We start from the raw sequence: 22,893 nt of genomic DNA, 5'->3' as shown, positions 1-22,893 counted from the left end.
AGAGGTTTCCAGTTTTCTGTGTCAGAACAAGCTTTTGTGCACCAGCGAAGGTTGGGTGTGGTTTCTGGTCCCAAAGATCACGAGAACTGAACTCTGAATTTTCTGAATCTTTTAAATGTTTCCATTCATGGAGATTTTATCACTGCAGATGATAAAATCCAAAGTCATTGAAATTTGACTTTAAGCAACACTCTTCATAAGTTCTTGACCCACTTATGTAAAAATGTTTTTCATGACCTTTAACAGTTAATTTAACAACGTATGAGGCTGAACTGTGAATCTATTTCTAACTCACAGAGGAGAGCTGATGAATATCAACTCTGTATTATGCAACATAAGCTTGTAAAATACAGAATAAAAATAACTTAAATTTCAAACTGATACATGTAGCAATTTATTTAGTTGAATATTAAAATAGAAATGCATATATATTTCTTTAATTGTTGTTTATAAATTTAAATGGTGCGATATAGGCAAATATTTAGAAACAACTACACTTGGTACTTAAATGTTTTACATTTGGTCATAAAAAAAATCATTAAAAACTTCCTTCACATGAACCTGCGTGATTCGGATGAGCTGAAAACAAACACTGAAATCTCACAGACTGGACGGATTGTCTTCATGCCTGCCAAACACAGCCTGAAACTACTCTGGGCTGAAATCAAGTGCATTCGGGCTGATTGTCAGATTAATGGCGGATCCATTACTGAAACAACAAGCTAAAAATACCCTGTAGGTAGCTCCTACATAATAATAATAATAATAATGATAAAGAAAAACATTTTTCATTATTAAAATGAACTTCATCTTATGGCCCTTCATGTAAACATGTTTTGTTTTTTAAATGCAAGGTAGAATAAATGGACATCATACTTTGAATCATGCAATACCTCTACACTTACACTATTACTTCATTAAAAAAAAAAACTAAATCATTCATATTTTTTAAACAAAGTATTAAAAATGTGGTGATGAATTAATGGAACGTAGTGATTCTTGCATAGATGAGAATAAATAATTATCTTCATTAAAATAAACGGCTCTCAGTGAGCTCCATGAAACTTCACTGAAATGTGAAATGGAAAACGGCAATCCTGAAACAACACAACATTGCTATCTTGTTCATGCATAAACAAATGAATCCTCCTTGTTCCTCTTCTGCGGCCCAGACGATAAAGGAAACAGCAGAACGGCTTCAGAGGAGGTACTTCTGTAAAACAAAAGACACAAACAGAAGACTCAGCTGGAGGTTTTTCTAAACATTTGCTCTGCATTCATAATGCTTTTAAAATGACTGATGGGTGTCTCAGAGGTAAGCTGTGACGCAGCTGTAAGCAAGTGTTTTAACAATATTTCTATTTGAAATAGTGCTTCTATTTCTATTTGAATCCTTTGTTGTTACTCAGTAGGAAGGTTGGGGTAAAAACTAGTCTGCAGACTGTAGAGGGCAAAAGGTACGGTGGCCCCGAGAGGCCAAACGGACTGCAACTTAAGAAAACACTAGCAATAAGAAAAACGCTGCAAAAGCACACAAAACACAATGAAGGAAAAACAGAAACAGAAATAGGAAAAAACAGATTTCCAAAAGCACAAGGGAAGTGTTTCTGGGGAGACAATAACCCGACGGACCAGTTGCAGGAACCCAAAACATGGTAGGCGTGTTTGTTTTATCATGATTCATATAATACTCATGACGGATTTTTAGGCCAATAGTTAGGCTAACACACTTACCTCTCATCTTTTCTTTCCTCACAAAACTGATAGATCCTCCACTTATTTTAAGTGTCTCCCAGCGCAATTCTTAGCATAATTTGGTTCCTGCAACTGGTCCGTCGGGTTATTGTCTCCCCACAAACACTTCCCTTGTGCTTGTGGAAATGAGTTTTTTCCTATTTGTGTTTTGTTTGCTCCTATTTCCGTTGTCGTTTTTTCCTATTTCCGTTGTGTTTTGTGTGCTTTTGCAGCGTTTTTCTTATTGCTGGTGTTTTCTTAAGTTGCAGTCCATTTGGCCTCTCAGGGCCACCGTAAAAAGGAGTATACAGAACAGAACAGAAAAATGCCACAGTGCAAAAAAAGTAAATGTCACACATTTAACATTTATATATGTGAATACTGAATAAAAAAAATACAGAAATACTGTGAAGTATTTGCATTGTGAACCAAAAAAAGAAGAAGAAGAAGAAAGAAAAACATTCTGCATCTTTGTTGCCATTTGACCCTTTCCACATCCAGATCTGTGTGTGTGCCAGGCTGTATCTGCCACATTCACTGGATAGCATTGTTTACTGAACCAAAGAGCCCCGGGTTGTTTACTTACAACTGTGTAGCTGTTAATGAGTGAGTTGGGAATGTTTTTTTTTTCAGATACAAGAAAGTTTTGTCATTGTTGCGTTGTTCTGTTTATTGGCCTGTGTAGTTTTGGATCATTCAACTCTATTTTCATGTGCGTCGTGGATTCGCTGCCTGTATATGGACAGCTTGCCAATCGATCACAGACGACCATTTATCATCAAATCTGCCTCAGAATCACTGATTAATCTTTGACCTTTTGGAGGAAAAAAAGGCTGAACCACCACCACTTCCACAGGACCGAGCACTAAACAGCTCAAAACCTGAATAAATTAAATCTGCTTGAAAGCACTGAAACAAAACTGGGCATGCCTATAGTATGACAAGCCAGCTGGTGGTTATGTAACCCTTAACCCTTAATCTGTCTTCACCCAGAAGGAGCTTTTCATTAGGCCTTTGAATGTAGATGGAAAGACCAAAGTTGAGCTTAAAAAAATACTTGTGGATGTGGGGACTTGGTGGCACTTGGATGGTTCAGCTCCCATTGTGCAGCATGACTGGAAATGCTTTATATTTCTATACAGTAGCATGTTTAGAAAAGTGATTTACAATAAGAAACAAAAATAAAAGATACAAATTCATGGTGCACGCATTTACATTAATTACATAAAATTACAAAAAGCATGATGTCTTTAGCTAAGAGTTAAAGACAGAGGTAGGTGACGCATTTGTGAAGTCACTTGGAAGATCATTCCAGTGTCTTGGTGCAAGAAAATTAGCTTTGACTCTGCGATGGTCTGGACTCTAGAGTGATTAGGAAGTAGACCTTAACCCTGTAAGGCTGAAAAATCTGATGTATGCAATCAGACACATGGAGTGCTACTGCGAGACAAATATTACAAATTAAAACTCATATATGGAAATTAATGTTTGCTTTTTTTTAATTGTCAGAAGGTTCAATAAACACTTTTTTTTCCAAAAACTTTTTTTGAAACTGTGAAAAAAAAAAAAACAGTTTCAAAAAAATTACAATCGTCCGGCAGTCATTGCATAGTTCAGGCTTTACAGGGTTAATGATGTTGAGAGAGAGTATGGATACAGCATAAGTCTCTACCGCAAACGCAGGTGCAAGGCCATTTAAAGCTTTAAATACAATAGCGCACTTCATGCTGGATTCTGTGATGCGCAGAGAGCAGGTGCAAGTCTGCCAACACTGGAGTAATGCGATCGCTCTTTTTTGTCCCACTCAGTAATGCACATGTGCACTGTGTGACACTCAAAGGATGTGTTCAACTACAGAAAGGTTTAGGTTTCTCTGCTCCTCTTAGAACATTGCAGCTAGCTGGGAAGCTCGTCCACTGATACTGCCCGTGTCAGTTATTCCTTTCTTTCTTTTCAACTCACCTGAATCACAACAGCAGCCACCATAACCAGAGCAGCTAGGAGCGCCATCCGTCCCACCCAGCCCACATCTACGGTATTGAGGATGAAGAAGCGCGCCCAGCCCAGTTTCTTCAATGTGTGCGGCGGGTAGCGCATGTCGTTCACCCCCTCCATTTTCAGCTTTTTGACCAGACAACCACGCAGGTGGCTCAGTCGGTCAAAGCTGAACTTGCCGTGGTAGCAGCCTATTCCACTGTTTCCTGCACATGGAACATACACAGATGTTGGCATCAGGTTTGACCACTTTTAATCAACACAATAAACCAGTAATACAGACAGTAAAGTCACTAAGGGGTTAAAAAAAGGCTCCATTTGCACAGTTTCTCTACTCACCCACTCCTCCAAATGGCAACGCACTGACAGAATAGTGCACGAGGCAGTCGTTGGCCAGGAATCCTCCACTCGAAGTCTCATCTCTCATTCTCTCTATCACCTTTACAGAGAAGAGAAAACAAAACTGACAATAAGTCTCGACCTAAACACTGGTTTCCACGTGTTAACTGCTTTGCTGTGTTGGCTGCTGGTAGATACCTTGTTATCTGGTGAGAACACATAGAGAGCCAGAGGTTTCTCTCCCTTATTGATCAGCTTGATGGCTTCATCCAGGCTGCTGACTGGTAAGATAGGAAGTAGAGGTCCAAAAATCTCCTCCTGCATTACCTTTGCCTCTGGGTTCACGTCCCGTAGAACTGTTGGAGCTAAGCACATCACAGAAACACTGCATGACTTTGTCTTGTTCCTGAAGGTTCTCCTTTCAGATATTCTGGTTTATCTGTCTGAGTTTCAGTTTGATTCATATTTTAGTTTAAAAGCTATCAACATTTGTCTTCATTGTAACTTCTATTGTTATTTTCCTCTTATCTTCCTGCTATTGAGTATTGACTCTGTATATGGTCCCTGAAGTTATATCCTCACGTTTCCCATTTACTAGTTTCTCATTGTGGAGTTTTTGACTGTTTTTCTCTTGTACTTTTTGGACTTTCTTGCCTTTGCTGTTCTTTTGGTTTCACCCTGTTTGTTTCTAAACAAAAGTTCCTTATTTTGTGTCATCCATGTCGCTATCTTTTATGAATTTTGCTATTAAATCTAACACTAAACACCATCCTATTTATGTGTTTGGTATTCATATAAGGCACCTGAACTACATTCTCATTTATACCTTTCCAAATTATAATAATAACTACAGCCCGACCAATATAGAAGTTTTAATATTGATACTAGTATTGAAATTTGTACATTTAAAAATCTGATGTATCAGCTGATATATATATTTTTTTCAGACACATGGAACATAAACAGATTTCACTAAGCTTTGTTATTGTGGTTATTTATCTGTCTGTAACAAGATAATATCGCATTGTATTTTAAAACTGAACTTGTTTTACTGTCACAAGCAGTCGTAGAATACTTGTTTATGCTCTGGTCAGATCAGAGTGCCCTATGCTGGACAAACTATGCAACATCAGCACCCTTGTCATATCTGAGGGGTGTTTCTCCAATCGCTTGTCTACTTTTTAAGAAAAATTATTTTGGGGAAGTCATAAATGACAATATCAGTAGATTGGCAAACAGCTAACATATCAGCCTCACCGATATATTGGTTAAGTTCTAATAATAACTTCATTTGTATACCGCTTTAATAGAAAGGCAAAAGCAGGATATTCAGATGCTAAATCATAACAAAAAGCAAAATAACAAGAGATAGAAGGCAAAATCAAAGTGAAAGTATCAACAACAACAAAAATGCAAAAAATTGAGATGAATAATTGTGAATAAAAACATGAAAAACTAATAGTAAACAACAGTTAAAAAAAGATTCTGCAAAGCTGAGCTCCTCAGTAAGGTTGAACCAGGTTGTTTACATGTTTTATGACAAAATGTAACCTCTTTGTGGGTGGTGTAAGTATGTGCAAGTTCACATTTAGTTAGCTGAGTTGAAATAATCTCAACTTTACTTTACACTGTGTCAAAGGCTATGAGCCCGTGCTCTGAACGCCAATGAACACCATAAATGGAGGACAGCTGGAGCCCATTTTAATATAACGAAAGAACAGGAAAGAGAAGAGAGCTTGGAGAAATGTCAGAGAAATTATATATGTTTCTGTTTCCGTCTGAGCCACAGACCCACACCTGTATCTAAGGATGTGAACTGGCTTGTATAGGGTCATACATTTTGTTATATATTTATACCCAAGCAAGGGGATAGTAAAATCTTAAAATAAAAACCAACAGAGAGAAGCCAGGGTTGGGAATGATATAAGCTGCTAAATGGAGTCTCTTATGCTAAAGCCACAAAGGAAGAAGGTGCATCTGTCAAGGCCTGAGAAAATAAACACAATATTTTAAAAATGAATTAATTGTTACCTATGTAGCAGTCTGACTCATCATTTTCCCCTCCTACAGTGATGTTGCTGTCTTCTAACATGGCCATGACCCTCTTGAAATGGCGCTGGTTGATGATGCGACCATAGTCCGGGCACGTCTTTGGGTTGTCTGTGTAGAACTCCTACAGGAATTATTTTAAAAACCAGTAAATTAATGGACAAACACATTAAATTACCCCCCCCCCCCCCCCCCTCTGGTGCACTGTGTTGCTACCTTGATAATGAATCTTTTAGGCATAAACATTTCTTTGAGGTTTGTATTGAAATAAAGGACTATATTTTTTCCTTAGTTTTAAAATTCTCAACTCAAAGTTATGTTTTTTTCAATCTTCAGTACCTTAATACACTTCTTGACCTCTTCAATGACCCGGTTCTGGATGCTGGGCTCACAAAGGATGTAGTCTGGGGCGATGCAGGTCTGACCACAGTTACTGTACTTCCCCCATGTGATACGCCTACAGAGCAGAGGAAGTGTTACCGGTGACTGGATTTATGTCATATACAGTTGTGGTCTGAAGTTAAACATACACTCATCATGAGCATGAATATCAAGACAATTTGAGAATTCAATTTCTTTGAATTCTTTGTCCTTCAGGGTGGAATGATGTGCCATCACGTTATCAGGGTGTTAAAGAAAACCCCAAAGGCTCAGGCCTGCCATGAACTAGAAGCGTTATAACACCAGCGTCCACAGTCGAGCCAGTTTTACATTGACTCGGACTGAGAGTGTGTCGATCAAGAAAGAAGGCCCCGCTCTAAAATCGATGCCTTCAAAGTTTTATGGTCGGACGAGACAAAGATTGAAGCTGTTTTGTCACAATGACAAGTGGTAAGTTTGGAGGAATAAAGGTGAGGCTTTCAAACCTAAGAAAACTGTAACAACTGTCAAGCATGGTTGTGGTAGCATCATGTTCTGGAGCTGTGGTACCAGTACATTGCACAAAGTGGATGAAATAATGAAGGACTATCTCATATTCTTCAACTTTACATTAAATCAACTGCTTTTATTTGGTGTTCCACCTGGACAATGATCCCAAACACACATCGACCCTGTTGCAAATTTGTGGATTACTCTTAAAACCCATGTGTTGGCAAGGAAACCAAGTTATCTGATTTAACTCTACCAATTCTGCTACAAAAGGTGGTCAAATGCCAGAAACTTACTTATGACCACCAGAAGTGTATCTTAGCAAGGTGCGACTTGCTTGGACACTGAATATTACTGATGGTGTGTAAGTATACTTTTGACCTTATGTGGATTAGAGAAAATTAAAAAACATTCAAATCATTAAAAGCCCCAAATTACTATGACATTCATGTCCACGACTAGTGTATATAAACATCTGACCACAGCTGCATATGCTTTGACAGCACTCACTGGATGGACCAACACTCAGAACAAAGGTGGATGCTCATATTAAATATGGCCTAAGGCTGCAAGTATTCCAAAGCCCATGCTTTAGATTCCTCTTAACATCAGAGAGAGTAAATATATTTATTATGCTCATTTAGGGTACACAGTTCTGAATTTGAGCACAACAGCTCCTCCCACCCGCTGTTTGTTTATGAGGTGTAGCCAACCACAAAAAAGCTGACTTTAAGGCAGGGTGGTTGAAAGAAGAGCTTAAACTGATAATGACAGATGATGAACCAACGGCCACAAGGCTAAAATAAAGGCTGTCTTAAACTGTGATCATGCAAAGCTACCCAGCATATTCAGACACCCTTAATGGAAATATTAAGATTCTGAGTGACTGTATGTAAGAAAGAAAAAAGAAATTAAAATTGTAACATGAAGACAAATAACACTGAGCACTGCTTTCACCTGCAGGCTATGCTTATGTCACAGTTCTTGTCGATGTAGCAGGGGCTCTTCCCGCCAAGCTCCAGGGTGACTGGTGTCAGGTGTTTGGCAGCAGCTTCCATGATCACTTTTCCCACCGTGCTGTTGCCGGTGTAGAAGATATGATCAAATTTCTGGCGTAGCAGCTCCTGGGTCTCTGGCACTCCTCCAGTTACAACAGGGTAAAGCTCCTGACACACAAAAGAAAACATACACGCAGGTATCACAAAAGGTCCGGAAACAACACGTCTCTGTAATTTAAACAACTTGAGATGCAAGGCAGTTTTCTTCTTTAGATCATTTGCAGAATAAATAGAGATAAATAAAGCTGATTATAAAAAACAAATACAGCACAAGTCAAAAGCTTTTCTCTGCTTGACTTCCCCCATCATGTGTATAGTAAACACAGTTTCCCTGACATCTTGTGTTTTCATGGGAAACATTTCACAGTTTGTTTTTATATGACACAGCATAAAACTATAAGTGTAAGCACAGATGCAATTTGTAAAGAATAAGCAGCTTATAACAGAGCCTTGTTTGGCTGGACATAGGCTGCTGTCACGTGACCTGTCCTTACTTTGTCAATGTAAATCGGCAGAAGGTCCTCCATGACTTTGGAAGTGTGCACACAGACCTCAGAGGGCTTCACCACAGCTGCATTACCTGCACAGGTAGAAGAGAATGGCAGCTCAATATTGTCTAACAATTATTTTCAATCATTTTCTTTGATGATGTTTGTCCATTTTTTTTCCTGACACATTTAATATGAAATGTGCTAATGTTGTTATTGATTTGTGATCTAAAAACACAGCCTGTGGATGGATGGATAGCCATTCAGCAGAATGCAGATCATGGCTTAAAGTCCAAAAAAATATCCAGTTCTCTTTGTGTGCAGGCATTTGGCATCATTATCTTACATTTATTGATTTATTTATTTATTGACTAAGACAGCTGAGATCACACGCCAACCCCCAGACGTTCACCTTTGTCTGTGCTGGCAGCCTCAGCTACACCTTTGTGCTTTTTTATTGGTGATCAACAGAGTTCTTATAATTTCGTTTTTATTTTCATTTCACTTTTTGTTTTTAATTCTGTTTAGTTTCAGTTAGTTTCTAAAGTAGTGCTGCTTGTTTCACTTTAATATTTATTGCTTGAAAACATTTTCAGTAGTTTCACTTTTTTATTGGTTTCAGTGTCAGTTTTAGTCTTTTATTGTGTGCAGGACACACGACAGAGGCAAGATTATGGAAAATTAGAACAGGCGTTCCAAAAAAATACAACTTTTTTAAAGCTATTGACTCTCACTCTTTTAAACATCCATGTCTCAATTAACATGTTCATCAAAACCTCCACAGCTAAGTTATGATAGCAAATTTTAACAGATAACAATGTCTAAAGCTAAGGATATTAACTTATTATCTATATTTTTATTTTACTTTAATTCATTTTTCACATTAGCCACAATTGTTTTGGTTGTTTTTAACCTTTCTTCAAGTCTACTTTTTATTTTTATTTTTAGTTAACTACAATAACCTTGAGGATCACTGACACGTGAAATGCAAATCTAATTGATTCAGTTGAACAAGTATCATTATATATATCAGAGTTTTTACATGATGGTATATATCATGAATTATCAGCCTATTACATATAGTACATACGTTGTTTATGGGTCTCTGTTTTACTGAGATTAATTGAATTATTTTTACTCCCTGGAAATAAATGACACTTATTTATATCCTGCTTTTCTACTCTTTTCTAGCGCTCAAAGCACTTTTATACAACTAGCCTCATTCACCCATTCAAACACACACATTCAGGCTGTGGCTGCCCAGACAGAAAATGCTAACTTACTATTTTAACCTGAAATTGTGACTGTAAATATTAACCAATCACAGTGAAAAAACATTACGCACATCAGTGTTTTATTACATTATTACAATACACTGAAAAAAGTTAATGCATTACATTTTAAATGCATAATTCTTCAACAGTTTTGTTGAACTGACAGTTGCCTTTGGCCTGAAAATAATCAGAAGAAAAGACTTCTGACCCACTGAGCTGATACGAGCATCTGTGTAATATCTGATATTGCCGGTGCAAAGAGCAAAGTCCATGTTGTGCCAGCAATCACAGAATATTAAATGGTGGCACAAAGTGCTGCACAACTGCACTGACGAGTGCTACACTTTTTCAGTATTTGACACTAAACTGGATTTATCCAAATGAAATACAAATGAGCCACCTCCTTGCAAGCACTGACATGCAAAGCTATCACTGGACAACCACAAATACTGCAGTGTCATGCTGTGTAGTCACAAGAAACCTCTTCATGACATGACAGCTGAACTTTATGAAGATAATGTATGAGAAAGTGCACACACATCACCCCAGAATAGAAAAAAACACGATCCCAGCATCTGATGAGTAAATACCAACTTACAAGGACACACACAATGAATCTTTTGCCGTTCCTAAAACTTCTGCTCTCATTATTGCAGTATAGAGTTCACAGAGTGGCCTTTGACCTACTTATCACAAGCTGAAAGAGAACACTTGGCAGTGGCTGGATAGAAAGGGGAACTTGAGCGGTTGTGATCACGGGACAAAAGAAAAGAACTGGCCTGAAAAACAGACGAATAGAAAAGAACTGAATACACGCCTTGATTTCCAAATCTTAGGCGGAAATGTTGTGGTCTTTGCTGTCTGTTGCTAACGTATCCAAAGACATTTACATAGGTTCTGATTTTACTCTGAATTGAAAAAATGCTACAATATCAGAGTTAATAAGGCTGTGTGCTTAAAGGGGCAGGCACTACAAACTGTAAGTAAATTGTATATTTTAAATTGAGAATTTGGTGACATATAAGTTTACTCCAGTACTTAATTATATAGGTAACTTTGTTTTCAGTTATTATTTAATATGCACACAATAATAATTATTATTATATATAAATGCTAATGCTTTATATAATTTGACTTTTATGCTATTTTATGCAATTCTGCACTTGAGTAAGTGGCCACAAGGACACAAATTGCCTGTGGTATTCTTATCATAAAAGATGTTACAGATGTAAGCGCTACTCAGGCACAAAAATATGAATGCTGACCTCATTACATCACACTCTGCCCTTTCATCCACCCCAAACACTCTCAGCATGGTACAGTACCGGCAGCAATGGCTCCAATGAGCGGCCGGATGGTCACAGCCCAGGGGTAGTTCCAGGCCCCGATGACCAGCACCACCCCCAGCGGCTCTGGATGGATGTAGACGGTGTCAGACATGGTCAGCAGGTTCTTCTTCACATGCCGAGGGGCTGCCCACTCCTTCAGATTCTTAATGAAGAGGCTGATCTCACCCTCCAGACCCAGAGTCTCATAAAACTGCGCCCCAACCTCGGTCTGAGGAAGAAGAAGATGAACGTAGGATCTCCTTATGGTGGATACTCTTCAGCTTCTGTATGCTTCCATGAAAGGAAACTATTTTGGCTATTTTTGATTCATGAACATTTCATAGGTTTTATGATCTGACCACTTTAAAACTTCTATTTATATTTCTTAACAGAGCAGTCCTATACATATATATTTATTTATAGCAATCAGATTTCCAGAGGAAAGAAGGGATCCCATCCAGCTCTTTCTATGTCAGACTATTTGTGTGTCAGCACAAGTATGCACAACTACCAAGACATTAATGACACAGACAAAAAAATTCAGGATTTAATTGGGTCCAGATGACTTTGTTTAGAATTACGAAATGTGCCTTGGCCTTGGCAGTGGATGTGCTTTCCGGGAGCTTTTGTGCTTACCTAAGAAATAAAATGGGAAACATCGGAAGCCAGTCTGTAAAAACACAGACAGGAGTCTATGTGTTTTGTACTCACTACTCACCTTATTGAGGTCTTTCTTAATGGCAGCTGCAATCTCTTTCTGTCTCTCGCTGAATAACCGCTGCAGATTCTTGAGCTGGTTGATTCGGTACTCTACAGATTTGGACCTGCCTGTTTCAAAGGCTTTCCTGGCACGAGCCACCGCTTGCTGCTCCCGGGACATCTTTTGAGACCAAATGAAAAAGATTTCCTCAAAGCTGCAGAAAGCAGAAATCAAGAAAAGGTGGATAACTTTAAAAATACACAACTCTCCTACTGCAGCTCTCTTCTCACCGGTCCAAGCACGAGCAAGTGCATCATACACTTTTAAAAAATCTGTTATAACCATAACTATCCTAGTTTTATTGATCTCTCATCTATAAAGTAAGAACTGTTAAATTATATAATGTAATTTGAGGTTTTGGTGGTAGTTTAGTAACTTAAGCTATAAAGGTTAGGATAGTTTAGTATTTTCTGTTATATTTAATTGTGATTGTTAAGGCCCGGGAGCCAAAATCAGCCTGCTTAAGACTCCAGTCCAGTCCACTGAACATCAAAATTTAGGAAAGTTTCAAATGTAATTTCAAATATTTTACAGTTTGTGTTACTGATGCACTGATATAGACCTGCCCCACAGCCACTCATACTACAAAGTAGTTAAGTAATATATAAACAGTTAAATGACAGAAAAGGTTTTTTCACTATCTACTATAGATATTTTTTAAATTCAATGACGTGTCCACAGTAAAACTAATGAATGACTGACTGACTGAATAAATAAATAAATAAAGTAGGATACTTTCTGTGAAGTAACAAAAACCTTTTACTTAATTACAGGACAGTGTGGGCAATGAGCAGAAGTTTTTCTGTAATTTGTTTCTTATAGTTGTGCTGAGAGATTTCGTTCATTGACTACAGCAGCACTGCTTTTTCTTTTATTGAGACAAACCCACTATATTATAAAAATCACAGAAGTGATAAGATACATCATCGTTTTAGCAATTAAGTATTATATAAGTACGTTTTTCTGTTGTTGTGTTGGCTCTCTGTACTTTTATTATATGCTCCTGATAACTTGGATCAAGGGGAATATTTGTCCATTATCGCTTTTTAGGGAGGGAGCCTGATGCTTTCTATGCTTGTATGCTGTGATAATGACAGCAAAGGGAAACCATCACAAACACCAGGCTACAGCGGCTGGCTCACACTTAAAGGTACAGTAATTAGAAACTACACATACAACATCCGGTATCCTGTTTCACGTTAAATGCTTCACGGTAGACGTTGGTTATTCTGCACAAACTTTATTGGATACATTATCGTCTTAATGTGTCCGTCTGGCTGATTAAATTTCGTGTTTTTATTGTTAATCTTATTTGTTTTTTTTGTCTCTTCACAAATCGCTCCCGCGGGTCGCTCTCTGTCTGTTAGGTCAGGAACTTAAAAAGCGAAAACACCTGTGATCTGGTTTTGTTCAGTCCTACCTTTATAATCTCAGGGGCGGTTAAATTCTGGAGATCCTGAAGCGTCTCGATGGTGAGATAACCTGCTGCGGAGGAGCCGGACGGGTCACACTGGCGGAGAAACAGAGCTCTCCTTCCCCGTTAGATCCCACCCCCCGCTGGGGGGAGGGCCCCACACTCCCTCCGCTGGGCTTAGCTTTCAGCCTCAGCGTGTTGCTGGTCCACACCTACAGTTCATAGTCCACACCGAAATATGTCAACATGGACGTGGTTATTTGTCATAAAAAAGACTTCAAAACGTTAAATCTGACTTGTTATGTTAGTTGATATGCTGTTTCTGTATTTTGTCTGCAAATTCAAACTAAGTAAAGGTGTCACAGAGATGTAGTGCACCGCTGGACCTGCAGTCGACTTTCAAACTGAGCCAGGAGCACACAATGCCATAATAAGCAAAAATAAATGAAAAACTAAAATAAACAAATAAACAGATAAAATTACAAATGTGCCTTATGCACATGAAACAAATCCCCTTCTCTCTGTATTTATACAGAAATATCTTAATGGACTTTTTCCACTGTGGAAAATAACGGTTTTCTACTTTAAATAAAATATTAATGTTTCAGAGATTTAGAAATTCTGTAAATAAGATGATCTGGAAATATTACCTTTGGGAGTCATTTATGACAAATAACCAAGTCCTTATTTTTGCACAGGTTCAACAAGGTGGAAACATCCCTCAGACATTTTGGTCCATGTTGACATGTCAGATTCTCACACTAGTTGCAGATTTTTCGTCTGCATGTCCACAATGAGAATCCTTCCCACCACATCCGATATGTGCTCTATTTGACATCTGAGGACTGTGGAGGACATTTGAGTACAGGGAACTTATATTAAGTTGTGATCAAGACAGTCGTTTGAGATGATTTGATATTTGTATCATGCTGTGTTATCCTGCTAGAAGCAGGTCAAAAGGGGATGGAAAACAGCAACACTGCTCTGGGAGACTCTGGTGTTTAAATGAGCCCCAGTGTGCTCACTCATACAAGGGAGGATGGATCCATGCCTTCATGTTGTTTGGCAGCACATTTTGAACTTAAGAACTAATGCTCTTCTGCATACCCTGCTGGTCAGGTGGCTGAGTGAGTGTGAGTGTGCACTAGGATGCAGAATAAAATGTGTGAGCGAGACATGTCGAATAAAGAGCTTTGTGTGCTCAGGTAGAAAAATCACTAAATAAGAGTAATTCCATTTACCATGTTTTGGTTGTAACATGAGGTTATTTTAAGTTACCTTTACGTTATTATCAGTTTGAAGCAGTCTGACCATACTCCTCTGACATCTGACATCAATAAAGCATTTTCTCCACTCACTGGATATTTTCTCTTTTTCAGATCATTCTCTATAAATCCTAGAGATGGTTGTGCACCTAATAAAGTGGCCAGTAATTGCCTACTGCAGTTAGGATATCATTTTTTAGCTTCCGACTTAGCATATTGACGATTTAAAATTATGTACTGGTAACATCTAACAAATTATGCTATTGTTAGTAACAATGCACTAAAACCTAGTGTGAATATTGCATATATTCATATCCAAATCAATTCCCTGCTGAGGCTGAATCCATCTTTTATCAGATGCCAGCAGTCACACATCTGCTTTAAATCTCAGTACCCTGTGATTCCTGGAAATAGGGGAATAATATTCTTGTCTATGGATGATATCCAGTTTCCTATTCAGGCTTCTGCAGACCCCCCAAAACACTGCGACAATCCAGCACATAGCCTGAGTCAAGTAAGACTGCTTCATTCATTCATTCCTTCATTGAATGTACTGTCATGTCAAATTTATTTATCAGTACATATAAAACAATAGCTGTGGACCAAAGTGCTGCACATCTAAAAAAACACAAAAATAAAAACAGTGATATAAAACAACAGACTTAAAGAACATAGAATTAAAGCAAAAAGAGTAAAACAACATAGATAAATAACAGTCAGAATTCAGTCTGATCTAAAAGCCAAAGAATAAACATGGGAGATGCTGATGTGAAGACGCAGTTTGTTCCACAATTTCACCTCCTGTGTTTAATTAGGAGCTCGAGACAGGCAGACATTTGCTAAGCAGATCTCAGTGATTCAGTGGAAGAGCGCAGGGTTAAAAGATAAGCACTAACCCATACAGTGGCAAAATATAAAATCTTAAACTACATTAAACTAAAAAGCAGCCATCATATTACAAAGGAAGCTATTATGGATAATGTGCGGTGTACAATGTCCATCAGACACCTGTGCTTGAGAAACTGTAGCCCAGGTTGGAGGAGCAAACAAGTTACATCTGAACATCTGTTAATCAGCAGCAATAATTAATCACCACCTGATTGCATGTACAGGTTGTGCCTTTGGTCAGGATTTTGACAGAAAGAGGGGAGAAATTAATTTCTTTAATTTCACTGGGAAAAAAAACATCAGTAGTTTCAGTAGCTAAGTGCACAAAAATGGCCAAAAAACCCAAAACATTAAGCTACATGAATAATAGGAATAATAGTTGCATGTTATGTGTTACTTTGTTGGATTTAATTCAGTTTATGAAGTTCACTGAATAACATGTGATCTACAGCCACAGTTTTCTCCTTCACTGACTTCATGCTTTGCTTACTTATCCAAAGCCAAGTTGAAATCACACCGACCTGTTGGATCGCAATGCTGACAGAATATTTCAGCTTCCTTCCCATCTGAGCTGTAATACCCATTTATTTTGTATCTCCAGCTGCACTAAATCGTGTGTGATGCTTTTGCTGCTTGGCCGGTTGTCCTTTTATCCATAGCCAAGCTGGAATCACACTTTGCTCCTACTTCTCAGATCCAGAGGGGCCTTTACAAGCACGGGACAAGAGGCGAGGAGTAACCCCCTCGCCTCTGCTATGCAGAATTCAAGATTGGGCCCCCAAAATCTCTCAGGTTGACAGGAAATGTGGAATGAGTTTCCACATCAAATAGAGGACTGAGGAGCGGCGTTTGTGTATTGTGAAGGAAGGAGCGAGGACTGAGGTGACGGAGAGGAGGTCAGAGCGTCATTCACGCCTGAGTGTCAATCCCGATTTCTTAGAGGGGAGTGTGGACACAGAAGTGCAGCGTTTCTCTGTGTGCACACCTGAGTTTGTGAGGTATAAACTGAGGCATTCACACACAGAGAAAAAGACAGTTTGTGTATTGTGTTTTTTCCACGGTGAGGTCGGGAACACAGTCTGGGCAGAGGAGTGGGCAGGAGAGTGGAAAAGTGAAGAGAGCGACTACTGAGTTAGAAGAAAAGATGAATTCTAGATCGCCCTGTCAGTTTATGATTAGTAACAATTGAAGTACAAATGAAATGAGAAGAAATCTCCATTAATGTATTAATGTTCTTTGTAGATGGACAGATGATAAGAAAAAACACACACAAAGTCTCAAACAGCATTCACTAGATAACTGGACTCTACAGGAGGGTTGAACATCATCTGACCAGAAATATCATTTTTTAGGAGTCCACTTTGCATCTTTATTCCACCACGATCTTTTGCAGCTTTTGCCTTTAGTTTGTATTTGTGAGCTGTTGTGCACTGTCATGCATCCATTCAAGTTGTATTATTAACCCAGCAGTGTAGTTGACCTTGCTGTCATACTTTAGTCAGTTTGGATTGGTCCGGTGCAATTGACCCAGATTTATAAGCTGTTGTTTCTGGCAACCCGCAAACAAACTCTATACTCTATTCGAAAATTAATTTAACTCATTCACTGCCAGCCATTGGCAGTGAATGAGTTAAACCCATTGACTCATGCACTGCAATTGACGGCTATAGACGTCAATGGCAGTGAATGAGTTAACATCTATTTGATAGATAGATAGATAGATAGATAGATAGATGAAAAGCGATTAAATGCTGCCATCTAGTGGATCCTTTCATCTCTGCAGCTGTAGCTTTAGAAAAGGCTTTACAATAAAGTAGGGCAAGTAAAACGGATATTTTTGTACCACAAAGTCATCACAAACTTTTCAGCTGTGCACTCACATTTGTTGTAAGCACATGTTTCAATCATCTGCAGAACCTGCTGATTGGTGGGACCATGCCTCCCACTTTTCATATTAAATGCATTTTCCTGCTTTTCCACATACAGAGACTGTGTCCCACATTTTGAATGGCTCTAGCATTCAATAGTCAACACTGCAGGGCACTTTTCTTAAGTCTGAGAGCTGGGAAAGCTGCCACTGTGGGCGCCATACAAGTTAATGTGTGACAGAAGCCACAGGAAGGCAGTTTTCATATAGTTTCTTCTTCCTCTCATTATTCATAGTATTTTCATTTTTGGGGAGAATATTTATATGAAGCGTTGTTTAATAAGAGATATGCAAATCTATCTTCATTACAGTGAAACCTAAAGGTTATTATCTGAAATACAAATTAATCAGTTAATTAACAATTACTGATAACAATTTGAACAGACAACACTCGACTTAATTTTATGTCATTATTTACATACAGAAAGCATTTAAAAAGTTGCATTTTTATAAAACAGTGCATTTATCTTCCATACGCTGAAACTGTGTAGCTGCATATTTTTAGGCCATGATCTAAAACCAAAGTGTTCCTAACAGCAGTTTGTGTTTGCAGGAAGCTTTTAATCCTTTTTGTGCAGTTTTATTTTTATAGAAGACACTGTCGCGGTTACACTTGGACGTGGCAGATTTAAATGCATCAAGAGTTTTCTTTACTAAAAACAAACAAACAAACAAACAAACAACAACAACAAACAGTCTGAGCTTTCCCGAAAATGGTTCCTTAAGGAAATTATTTCTGCTACAAGTCTGTAAGCACCTCTTAAAACAAACTCTTTCGGGGAGAAGTTCTTTGGTCGTTTATATTACCCATTCGTGGAACTGAAAATGTTTCTTCTACCACCTTCATTTTTCAGACCACTTCCCAGCATTACAAACTTGTCCCACACAAACACAGGCCACTCTTTGCACTCCACAGTTTACTGGGACCTCTTCGACTGCATCTGTTATGTTATTGCATTTAATCAAATCACGTGAGCTTGGCTTATGATCTTTTTAAATGGCGCATTGTTCTCTGGAGAGAGGGTGAACGTCAGAGTACTTCACAGCTAATTTGACCCAATCAACAAGGCCGCCGTCTCAGTTCAAGTAGACTAATTTTTATTTCATGCAGCCTCTACAAAATATATTGTAGCATTCAAAAAATCTGCTTATAAGCAAAATCAGTGGACGTGTTGTAATTTAATACATGCAGCCCGTTTTTGTCTGTTTGTGAAGGAGCTGCGAGTCTGGCACTCGCCTGGGAACTGGCTGAAAAGGACTACGAGTGATCCGGTGTTTTGATGTCTCGTTCGGTGGAAATACAACCGACAACGAAGAAAGGGGTGGGAAAAGAAGTAGCCTGATTTGTCACCTTCACACATTGTAGCTGACAGAAGCGTCACTCCCACAACTTCTCCAATACGCTTCCACTGCGCGCTTTCATGCGCACCAGGAGGCGGCGCGCGGTAGAGGATGTGCCGCAGACTGGAGCTTCAAATCAGTAAAACAGTGCCGGTGTCGCTTCGCTCCTCGTAGTGCGGATGCCTTACACTGTATACGTTCATGAATATCATTATTACGGGCACTATTAAAAACAAAACTAGACCCGGATCAGAGCAGCCGTTCTGGCGCTTCAAGGTGTTTCCAATCATTTTAATTTGCCCCCCTCCCCGCTGTTGATTAGTAACACATGTGTTTATAATTTCAGGCCAAAACAGTTGCCATAAAATCAGAGTGTCTTGCTTCGAAAATGATCTTAAAATGAAAGAAAACGCGCCCACGATAAGTTTATTTCTTCATCTGCGGGTGTCTTTGATTCATCTTTCCATTTTAAGGTTTCTGGAGCATCTCGTTGTCCGCAGCTGAAGACAAGCTGTCTCTCTGGTCTAAACGGGGCCCATTAACGGGCCATAGGGGATCAAACAGACACCTATTATCCAGACAGCCATTAACAGGTGAGCAGCACATCAAAGCCACGCGTTCGCAAAGCCCGATGGCGTCTGTGATGTGCAAGAGGATGCCACGCAGGGGGTCGTGTTGTGTCTGCAGAACTCGGGTATAAAATCCCTCTGACATCATGCCTGCTCACTGGAGAAGTGTCTGGGACTCACTCACGGAAACTTATTTCCCCTTTTAGCTGCGTGCTTCGGACAGAGCGTGCGGGATGGATTTTACCAGCGGTAATGTTTCTGAGATCATCACGTTTTTCTCGGAGCAGTTATGGCCTGATGCACTGACTGACAGCAACAACAACGGGTCGGCCCAGCGCTCCAGCACGGGTAGGTGGACATGTATTTATATTTGCACATTTAAAATGTGATATAGTTTGAGGCCAAACAACTGTATAAATCTGTGGGCTGTTGACTCTGCAAATTAATTTCTGCATTTAAAATGTAATTGTCAGTTTTAACAAAACGTTTTGCCCTCCCTCTAAAGTGCACCATGTTCCATACACGATCAACTCTAAGACAAAGTGCCGCCGGAAGCGCACAATATTCAGCAAGGCGCAGCTGAGCCAGCTGGAGAGGGCCTTCTCTGCTACACCCTACCCGGATATCAATGGGAGGAAAACCCTGGCCACTCTAACTGGACTACCGGAGTCTAAAATTCAGGTAGGACACGTGCGACCTAAGGCTAATTTAGACAACGTACACTTGTTTTGTTGACTAAGAGTTTCATGTAATTCTCAATTTTCTTCAGGTTTGGTTTCAAAATCGGCGCGCACGCTTCTTCAAGACTAAGAAATCAACTCGAGGAGCCACCAAACCTTCACAGGTCAGGCACAAGACACCGTGCACTCCTCAGGTGGCTTCTCCTCCACCTCCTAGTCCTAGGCTTGCGTCTCCAACAGACTACCGGGTGCCCAGTCTACCTCAGTCCACCAGGCTCTCGTCAATCCTGGACATCCAGACCAAGTCACCAGGCGTTCCCCAAATCTTTTGCCACCAATCCCAGGACTTCACCAGCTACTGCCAAGACGTGTTTCCATACGAGGGGCTGGATGAGTTGGATTTACCAGAGGACTTTGAAGCTTTTCTCAATGCACGGGGGGTACAGCCAGCAGAACGTGGCCATCCTGTCCACAAGGAAGACATCCAGAGTCGGCAAGGCCTCCAGGCTCTCTCCAGCTCTATAGAGACCCTGGCCGACCTGTCGGATCTGTGCTTCCAGGACCTGATGGTCCCCAGTCTGCCCAGCTTGGACAGCTCAATGATTGACTATCTTTTGGCATGACTGACAAAACTGAGAGCAACATATTGAAGACCACGACATGAATGGGTCCACGTCCAACAACACGTCCGTTTGTGTAACAGCTACGAGCCAGCCTGCAGCAGGATGTCTGCTACATCAGTGTATCCGTTCTCACACCCATACGTCCAGGCTGTGTCGCCAGTTGCCGTGGTGGCCTCCACTAGTGCACCCATTCAGTGATGTCGCGGTCTTTCAAAGTGTTGCGCTAACATTTTTTTGGACAAAGGTGCCGAGTCTACCTTGGGGAGGTGGTAACTGTGACTTATGCTATTCGTTATCTATTTAAGAAACACCAGTATGATGCACATCAGATGATTTCACATGTCCTTTTTGCACATAGTTTGTTTATATTTTGGATGGGGTTGCAAAGATAACGTTTAGCACTTGACTCAAAGCTGTCCTTGCTGAGTGGGCTTCAGCGGAGTCCCGGAAAGAAAGTAAATGAGACACACTTGTTTCCAACTGAAACTCGGTACCAGAGTTATGTTACAAGGTATGCCAACTGTTGTGACGGGGAAATGGGACACGAATGACCAGATCGCCTTTTTTTGGGGGGGGGGGGGGGGTATATTTCACGATTTTCATGGCAGGCCGTGGAGATCTGTAATGTAAATAAAATGCATATTACTATTAACAATGTTATGTACATAACGTATCTTTTACTAATAAATGTGTCCTGAACGAGTCTCTCAGGTTGTGTGTTATTATTCATAAACTCTTCTTGAGGTCAGGAATCACGTGGCGCCGTGGCTTAGTTGGTTAAAGCGCCTGTCTAGTAAACAGGAGATCCTGGGTTCGAATCCCAGCGGTGCCTTTTTGTTTTCTGTTTTGATTAAAGTAAACTTTTAAACACTCCCGTAACATTAAATGTTGCGACACTGACGCAAATCAGATTTTTATTCATTTTTAAAAAACCTCAGAGTGTGTATTTGTTTTTTGTTTTTTTCCACTGATGCACAGTTCGATAATATCAGGTTATGTTAAAAACATCTGTAGTGGTTTATAAATTACTTAAACCTTAATACAAATTTCCTAATGCCTTTTCAAAGTTGTAACACAGCTTTTTATTGTATTTATTTTGATATATTTTCCCTTGTACCGGCCTATTGCCCAACAGAGGGCGCTTTTTTTTTTTTTTTTTTTTTTTTTTTTTTTTATAACCCCACCTGAAGAGGTCAGCACAGGATTACGGCAGCCTCTTGTAGGGATACTCATGAATTCACTGAACAGAGGCCTGTATGTGTGCGCGCATATTCAGTTGTATGTTGCATTTGTAAAAACCAGGTCAGTGCTACCCCAAAAGGTTGATTCAGTCCCACTAGATACAGCATTTTCAGGGGGAGGAAAGTGACCTCTTCCGTCTGCAGGTTTCCCTAAGCTTATAGGTTCAAGGTTCAAGGTTCTTTATTATTTGTCACATGCATAGTTATACAAGTATAACACACAGTGAATGTAACCTGACACCTCCTCGACATGTGCACAAATTGGGGGGGGGTGTAGAGGAAGAACATAGATATATATATATATATATACAAACATATATCATATATGGGGTGGTGTGTGTGTGTGAAGAATATATATATATATATATGTGTGTGTGTGTGGTATATATATAGATTATATCATATTTGTGTGTTGATATATATATGTGTGATATATATATATATATATATTATGTGTGTGTGTGTGTGTATATATATGATTATATATGTGGTGTGTGTGTGTTGATATATATTTATATGTGTGTGTGTTTGTAATATATATATATAATGTGGTGTGTGGTGTTATATATATATATATATCTATGATGTGTGTGTGTGGTGTATAGATATATATATATATGTGTTGTGTGTTGTGTATCTATATATTATATATATCTATATTTATGTGGGTGTGTGTGTGTAGTCTATATATGATCTCTCTCTATTATATATGTGTGTGTCCATCTCTCTAGATCCTCTATCGCTATGTGGTGTGTCGTATCTCTCTCTATCTATCTCTAAGATTCTAGAGCTTATGTGTGTGGGGTGTGTGTCGCTCTCTCATCTCTCTCTCATCTCGATCATCTATCTCTCTCTCTGTGTGTCCGCCTCTGTGTGTCAGCTCGCTCTCTCGCTCTCTCTCTGTGTCCTCTCTCCTCTATCTAGCTGTGTGTGTGTGTCTCGATCTCTACTCTATCTGTCTCTGCTGTGTGTGTCGATCCTTACGTCTCATCTCTCATCTCTCTCGTGTGTGGGTATCTCTCTATCTCTCTATCTCTCCTCTCTGTGTGT

The 22,893-nt window shown here is 39.4% G+C and overlaps 2 protein-coding genes and 1 non-coding gene across 5 annotated transcripts; 2 read left to right on the top strand and 1 right to left on the bottom strand.

Annotated features, from left to right (window-relative positions):
- Positions 1-381: 381 nt before the first annotated feature.
- Positions 382-13,448, bottom strand: aldh3a2b (aldehyde dehydrogenase 3 family, member A2b). Of its 2 annotated transcripts, none has more exons than XM_040032031.1 (11): positions 13,316-13,448; positions 11,854-12,049; positions 11,133-11,364; positions 8,540-8,625; positions 7,945-8,153; positions 6,457-6,574; positions 6,100-6,241; positions 4,267-4,433; positions 4,069-4,168; positions 3,697-3,935; positions 382-1,213 (listed from the first exon to the last, which is right to left on the bottom strand). In XM_040032031.1, exons 2-11 carry the CDS (start codon positions 12,013-12,015, stop codon positions 1,199-1,201), a joined length of 1,470 nt encoding a protein of 489 aa, XP_039887965.1. In that variant the 5' UTR covers positions 12,016-12,049; positions 13,316-13,448; the 3' UTR covers positions 382-1,198. The 2 variants fall into 2 exon arrangements, with proteins under 2 accessions (XP_039887965.1, XP_039887966.1); XM_040032032.1 differs by having other exon boundaries at positions 11,854-12,015; positions 13,316-13,446.
- Positions 13,449-19,095: 5,647 nt separating this feature from the next.
- On the top strand, positions 19,096-21,053 carry LOC120733694 (homeobox protein SEBOX-like). 2 transcript variants are annotated; one of them, XM_040032029.1, is made up of 4 exons: positions 19,096-19,424; positions 19,506-19,647; positions 19,805-19,980; positions 20,069-21,053. In XM_040032029.1, the coding sequence occupies exons 1-4, from the start codon at positions 19,362-19,364 to the stop codon at positions 20,600-20,602; spliced, it is 915 nt and encodes a 304-aa protein (XP_039887963.1). In that variant the 5' UTR covers positions 19,096-19,361; the 3' UTR covers positions 20,603-21,053. The 2 variants fall into 2 exon arrangements, with proteins under 2 accessions (XP_039887963.1, XP_039887964.1); XM_040032030.1 differs by having other exon boundaries at positions 19,099-19,323.
- Positions 21,054-21,360: 307 nt separating this feature from the next.
- On the top strand, positions 21,361-21,434 carry trnat-agu. The gene has a single exon. It is a non-coding gene; the product is annotated as a tRNA-Thr (tRNA).
- Positions 21,435-22,893: the final 1,459 nt, after the last annotated feature.

The sequence above is a fragment of the Simochromis diagramma genome, unplaced genomic scaffold (genome assembly GCF_900408965.1).
Source record: "Simochromis diagramma unplaced genomic scaffold, fSimDia1.1 OVJJ01000216.1, whole genome shotgun sequence".
Classification (NCBI taxonomy): domain Eukaryota; kingdom Metazoa; phylum Chordata; class Actinopteri; order Cichliformes; family Cichlidae; genus Simochromis; species Simochromis diagramma.
The sequence above is the reverse complement of the archived record's forward strand: the minus strand, read 5'-3'. Positions and strand labels throughout refer to the sequence as shown.

Bases quoted from the DNA above. Each gene is read 5' to 3' on its own strand.
- aldh3a2b (XM_040032031.1), bottom strand. From the start codon at position 12,015: ATGTCCCGGGAGCAGCAAGCGGTGGCTCGTGCCAGGAAAGCCTTTGAA. The intron at 8,154-8,539 runs GTAAGGACAGGT...TTTGTGTGTCAG, and splicing joins TGCCGATTTACATTGACAAA to GAGCTTTACCCTGTTGTAAC. The intron at 6,575-7,944 runs GTGAAAGCAGTG...TCTGCTCTGTAG, and splicing joins GACATAAGCATAGCCTGCAG to GCGTATCACATGGGGGAAGT.
- LOC120733694 (XM_040032029.1), top strand. From the start codon at position 19,362: ATGGCGTCTGTGATGTGCAAGAGGATGCCACGCAGGGGGTCGTGTTGT. The intron at 19,648-19,804 runs GTAGGTGGACAT...CTCCCTCTAAAG, and splicing joins GGCCCAGCGCTCCAGCACGG to TGCACCATGTTCCATACACG. The intron at 19,981-20,068 runs GTAGGACACGTG...AATTTTCTTCAG, and splicing joins TACCGGAGTCTAAAATTCAG to GTTTGGTTTCAAAATCGGCG.